At 47.6% G+C, this 6,115-nt stretch overlaps 1 protein-coding gene and 1 long non-coding RNA gene across 9 annotated transcripts in view; one reads left to right on the top strand and one right to left on the bottom strand.

Annotated features, from left to right (window-relative positions):
- TPM3 (tropomyosin 3) overlaps nt 1-6,115 on the top strand; it is a 36,855-nt gene that overhangs the window by 19,496 nt on the left and 11,244 nt on the right. For 3 of the 8 annotated variants that reach the window (XM_018570599.1, XM_018570598.1, XM_018570604.1), the window contains 3 exons: nt 1,443-1,505; nt 3,618-3,687; nt 4,036-4,118. In XM_018570599.1, coding sequence (XP_018426101.1) covers nt 1,443-1,505; nt 3,618-3,687; nt 4,036-4,118 — 216 coding nt within the window. Of the gene's footprint in view, nt 1-1,438; nt 1,506-3,617; nt 3,688-4,035; nt 4,119-6,115 lie in introns of those variants that run through there. The other 5 variants (XM_018570603.1, XM_018570606.1, XM_018570605.1 and 2 more) reach the window with 3 other exon arrangements.
- LOC108798809 overlaps nt 1-6,115 on the bottom strand; it is a 25,720-nt gene that overhangs the window by 8,503 nt on the left and 11,102 nt on the right. The window contains exon 2 of the long non-coding RNA XR_001941977.1: nt 1,591-1,599. This is a non-coding gene — a long non-coding RNA (uncharacterized LOC108798809). The remainder of the gene's footprint in view (nt 1-1,590; nt 1,600-6,115) is intronic.

The following is a 6,115-nucleotide window of genomic DNA, read 5'->3' as shown; positions in this document are numbered from 1 at the left end:
CTCTGTCTGCTCATTTCTAGTGCAGGTGAGTGGACCTGCATTGGAGGCGAGTCAGTCACTGAGCCTGTGGTGACCAGTCTTGCAGCTTAACCCTTGTAGTGCAGGGGTAGCCTCACTGAAATTTTTTTATTTTTTTTTGATTCCTGGAGTTCCTCTTTTTTAAAGTGTATCTAAATCCTGCATTTATTTTCATTTTTGATGGAGTAGGGAATTCTTGGTGGTTTGGGTTACTGCATTGTTGCAAGTTAGTTTGCCTTGCCCCCCGGGCGGGCTTAATTTCCCGTTACAAATGTTTGCTTTTACTCCTACCTTGTAGTCTTGAAAATGTCTGGCACCAATAGCGCTTGGGGAAGGTTTCAGACATGTAAGCATGAGTGGGGGGGGGGCCTCACTACAATGTATACATTGAATCTACAAATCTTTAGAAGGCTAAAAACAGGGCTTATAGCTGAATGGCATCACCCATTAAGGGCCGGTTCACACCACAAAGTCTGCGTTCCACAATGTTCTGCCTCTGCATTGAAGTCGATGGCACCGCATTGGCAACACGGGCACGTTAGTGCCTGTGTTCCGATCCAGTGCGATCTGCAAAAATAGTGCCTGCTGCATTTTTGCAGATCGCACTGGACCAGAACGCAGGCAATAATGTGCCCATGTGCGGGCGATCGCACTGGGGGCGTGGCTGCGGTGCCAGTGACTTCAATGCACCGACATGCCGCCTCTGAGCTCAGGGAACAGCCAGCTTGCGTTCCAGTTTCCGAACGCTCTGAAGTGCAGACTTTGTGCTGTGAACCGGCCCTAAAAGAACTTGGTCTTGGCTAGTTATCTTTGAATGTGAAGCTACCGGCTTTATTTGCAGCACAAGAAGTTCTTTGTTGAACTTGTAGCAATCCCACATTTGTCCAAGAATCCTTTGAATTTCCTTTGTGCTTTTATACTGGACTGATTAGAAACCCTGAGGGCCCATACACACTCGGGTTTCTGCTTTAGTGCATGCGCACCCATGTTAAAGCGCCTTATGGCATGAGTCACGTGCATTAAGTTGATGCAACCCATTCATTATGAATGAGCTGCCAATGCACCACAATGGTCTAAAAATGTTGCATGACCCTTTAGCATCCAACACACCACAGTACACAACACAAATAAAACCAAAAAGCAACACACCACAATGTGCGTTCATGTTCAATGCATTGGGGTGCCAGTCACCATGAATGTCACCTCGATGCACCACACATCAGGTGCGTTGCCATGCATTGTACTACTGCATGTTCACTCTCCTACGTTGTAGCAAAACATGTGAAACACTTGGGGTAATGGGCCCTGTAACTATCTTTTTAAAGGTCTTGTCACAGATATAATCAGTGGTTAGTGTCTGGTCCTGACTGTTGGATGCCTACAAGCGATATGTTTATGTTGCCTCTTTGCTTTTTATCTCGCAGTATTCTCAAAAGGAGGACAAATATGAGGAAGAAATTAAGATTTTGACAGACAAGCTAAAAGAGGTGAGTGAGTTGACTTTTAGCCATTTCTTGATATGTTACCACTGGACAAAAGGGAAAAGGCTCTGCTCACAGAATGCACTGGAACTCTGCTCTGCTTATGTATGAGCTGTGCTGTCACTTGTCGCCCGTGACCAGCCACTCCATTGTAATGTGGTTTGTGAGGGTGTGGTGTGCTGGCCGGGTTCAGTGAGCTAGAACTAACTTTATTTTCAGGCAGAGCCAATAAAAGTAACAATTGTCTGAAAAGGGGTATGGCGGATGTTAAAACTACAGGCAGATGGCTAAATACAGATGACGTATATGGTTGCTGCCTTCCTTAAAGGATTTGCAATATCCGCCCAGTTCTAAGACTTGTATAAATCTACCAGACAGCCAGCCTGGTGACCTGTCCAGTCCTAAGACATAAATCTAGCAGCCTGGTGACCTGTCCAGTCCTAAGACCTACATAAACCTGCCAGCCTGGTGACCTGTCCAGTCCTAAGACCTACATAAATCTACCAGTCAGAGCCAGACTGGTGACCTGGCTGTGCTTTGACAGTTGGCAGCATAGATTGGTCCCCTTCCTGCCCCCAGCCTGTGATTGGACAATGAAAGAGGAGCAGCACACTGATGAGCCATCCCTCTGTTCACCCTGTTCTCACCGCCTTTGCTTGTCAGAATATGGGTGAACGGGTCCCCTGAACGCCCCTCTGTAGTCTCTTCATTCTTGAGCTGAAGAAAAAAACTAAATATGAAAGCGCACTCCTGGTGTATGAACACACTGCTGAATATTGTACCCTAGGGAATGGTGTGCAGAACTCTTCAAAGCAGGGAGAGGAACCCTGTAAATTACAAATCAAAAATTACAATAGACTGAAGAGCGCGACTACCTGTGTAAGTGCCTGGTGTGGCTGGCAAAGTGAACTGAAGTAAATAATATGTGACTTACAGTTGGGATGTCATCAGGCGTGTCTTGCAGTCCCCAGTGGTATGGCCTCAATAGTCTTGTGATCTTATCGGGTCCGCTGCAGGTGATGGATGACTGCCGGACCGATTCTGGGATGCCGGGTGTCGCTAACCCATGTACTCGGCTGGCCGAGCCACGGCAGCTAGAGGTGGATGTTGGTCGGCTGAATGACGCACCTCGCCGTGTGTCTCTGCACCGTGTTCGGGAGAACTGTCAGGGGTGCGCTAAATTATGCGAGTCAGTGCTCGATGTCAGAGGGAGATATGCTCTGATGTGAGAAAGACCCAAAGGCAGGATTGGCGGTAGGCTACGCGTTTCGAGGGTTACCCTCTTTGTCAAGCCTTAGAGCGACTCGCATCTTTTAGAGCACCCCTGACAGTTCTCCCGAACACGGTGCAGAGACACACGGCGAGGTGTCATTCAGCCAACCGACATCCACCTCTCTCCTTCTCTAGCTGCCGCGGCTCAGCCGGCCGAGTACGTGGGTTAGCGACAGACTCGGCATCCCAGATTCGGTCCGGCAGTCATCTATCACCTGCCACGGGCCCGATAAGATCACAAGACTTCTGAGGTCATACCACTGGGGACTTAAAGACTCGCCTGATGACATCCCAACTGTAAGTCACATATTATTTACTTCAGTTCACTTTGCCAGGCTCTCCAACATTTACACAGGTAGTAGTAGTAATGTTTCATTCTTGTGCTGACGTAACCATGTCGGTGCAATCTTAATGAGGGGGTAGGAGGCGCAGTTACAGCGGTTCTTCCTGTGTCTCACAGGCTAGTTCTGCCCATTTTTTTGCCTAGATTTGTCCAATGGTTTATGCATATGGGGTCGGGGGGGGGGGGGGGGGGGGGAGGGGGCGACACCGCTGGGGGGGGATGGGGGTAATGGGGTAAACTGCCTTGACATTGCCCAGAGAACTGCCCAATAATGCAATTACAATCCCAAAGGTTTGGGGCGCATGGGGGTAAAGTTTTTAAAGCAGTGTCTCAGTCCCCATCCACTTTGCCAGGACATTGCAAGAAATCCGTGCAATTTCTGTACTTTGACATTTTATAGAAAATACAGTGCTGAAAATGAGGGGGGTGGAAACGTTCAGACAATTGGGCCTTATCCTGCGAAATCTGCTTTTTAACAATTCATCCTTTCATTTCCCGGGCAGGCTGAGACCAGAGCCGAATTTGCCGAGAGGTCAGTCGCCAAACTGGAAAAAACCGTTGATGATTTGGAAGGTAAGTCCTGACATAGTTGCCTCTCCAAAGGGCCGCTGACATTGTACATGCAACTGCCTGTAGGAATGACAAGCTAACGGGACAGAACCACTTTGTATGACAAGTGGCGGTGCCAGCGGAACGCTCTGTGAATTTTCCAGTTGTAAGCCGGTTTTATGTCAGGCTCGGCACGGTCATGGAAAAAGTGCTGTGGAATGGCGGCCAAGGCCCGGCAATAAAGGGGATATTCATAGCATGTTTATTAAATATGTTGGGAGTCGAGTGCTTTTTCTTTTTTTCCTTTTTAGGCAAACGTCTGGCATGTGTCAGGGCAGTGTCTGAACTCACCCTGTTCATTCCCCTCTCCAGATGAGCTATACGCCCAGAAGCTGAAGTACAAAGCAATTAGTGAGGAGCTGGACCACGCCCTCAATGATATGACTTCCATGTAAATACCGTGTGTGCTTGCTGAGGGTGGGGGCAGCTGGCCGTGTTCAGGCACGGCCTCCATACTAACCTCACAGTGTGTCGCTGGCTGCGGCGGCCTCTGCCCAGCCTGCTGAGTGCCGGGGTGGGGCAGAGCTTGTGTGATCTCATTTTTTTTTATGTTGCTGTCTGCCCCAGACACGTCTTGTGTGTTGCAAGCACTAATCGTGTGACACGTGTGTTTTTTATTTCCCCCTTCCTGGCTTACCGCATGCTTTCCCTCCAGTTCTCCAATCTCGCTTCTTTACCGATCGCCTTCTTCTTCTTTTTCACGTAGATGAATGCTGCTCATCCCTCCGACAAGCCATCTGCTGGACTCTTCCTCCTCCTCTCTCTCTCTCTCTCTCTCTCTCTCTCTCTCTCGCGCTCCATTATGTTCCGCAGCCGCTGACGAGTTTGTACAAATTGTTTACACAAAAAGAACTTTTCTTTTCTAAACCATCGAGTGACTGCGTGTCTTTGTGAAAGTGTCACTTGTTTGGGAAAGGTGAATGTTTTGTCCATGGTGTGGTCTGTGTGTGTGTGGTTTGTATCTGTGCCATCCCTGCGGTCAGTCCAGATTTGCTGTAGCAGTCATAAGGTTTAAAGGGCAAGTAAAAAAAACAAACTTGTGCTCTGTATTCACACTTCTCATTTCTGGGTTGCTTTCATGGTCGTGCCTTAAAGCTGAACTCTGACCTTTCCTTCAGTCTTGCACGGTTGTATCGGCTCCCCTCTTGGACTAAAATTGCTTCCTCTGATTTTATTATGAGCTTCTCACAATGTGCAGATCTTTACTGGACTGGAAGTAAACTACATGTAGGAAATCCCCCTCCCAGACACGCACTGTAATGGTGTAATAAAACTTCCTCTTTTCTCCATGTATGTTTATAACTCTTACATAACAGGGTGTCTATTGAGTCTCTTTTAAAGATTTTTACACATCCTAATTTGATGTATCCTTCAATCAGATATGTGGGTGTGCTGTTCATGTCCGTGATGAGTGAGGAGGTGTTGTGTCAGGGCTGTAAGTCCCATAATGCTTCGCACATTACCGTAGTAGCCAGAGACCAGGCATGTCGGGGCACCTTCATCTTGCATTCCTAAATGGCAGCTAAGGGTGACAACTGTGTGCCTGCATGAAAGGCAGAGTTGTCACCCTGTTGAAGTGCTGAGGGCGAGCTTGATCTAAGATACAAGGCAAGCCTCCATGGTGGTCAAATCTGGCCCTCCAGCTGTTTTAACTACAAATCCTGTAAATGCCTGTAACTGTCTTTACAATGGCTCATGCGACTTGTAGTTCAACAGTTGGAGGGTCAGAGTTGCCCGCCCCTGCCCAATGGGGATAGCAATGCAGAATGTGCAATCCATAAAAGGTGTAGTAATATCCTTTTTCACCTAAGGTTTATTTTAAAGTCTCTAAAACTAAGGATGTAATATATTTCAGCTCATCAGTCCTTAGATTTTGTTTTTGTAGGCTTTTTTTCCCCCCCTTAATTTACCAGGTGATCCTGCCGTTGACACACTCGGTCCTAGAGTGATGATTCTTACTCGGTTATAGTTGGGTTGAAAAAGACACCTGTCCAGGGAGTTCAGCCAACTCGCTATACTGTATGTGTAAAGCAGCAGTGTTGTCACCCCATGACAGGAAGTGTATGTAGGACTACAGAACACCTCCCTCTTTAACAGAAAGAGGCATTCTGTATTTGAGAGCAGGGCTGCAAGCTTTTAGCGGAGCAAAAAGTTAATTGTTAGGATTTACATACACTTGAAGGCAAAGGCCACCAAGAAACCCACAAAACTAGTAAATGCAGCAACGTTGATCTTATTATCAAGGTGCATTTACTACTTCGCAATAAAACGTGCAGAGTGTTGGACATGCGATCAGTGCATTTTGGGTGAAAAGCACAGGCTCTTGCAATGTTTTTCCCCGGCCTCAGGACTGTACCTCCTGGGAGGGTAGGGAGCAAATGCCCCAGACCCA

The sequence above is a fragment of the Nanorana parkeri genome, unplaced genomic scaffold (genome assembly GCF_000935625.1).
Source record: "Nanorana parkeri isolate BGI_ZX_2015 unplaced genomic scaffold, ASM93562v1 scaffold1562, whole genome shotgun sequence".
Classification (NCBI taxonomy): domain Eukaryota; kingdom Metazoa; phylum Chordata; class Amphibia; order Anura; family Dicroglossidae; genus Nanorana; species Nanorana parkeri.
The sequence above is the reverse complement of the archived record's forward strand: the minus strand, read 5'-3'. Positions and strand labels throughout refer to the sequence as shown.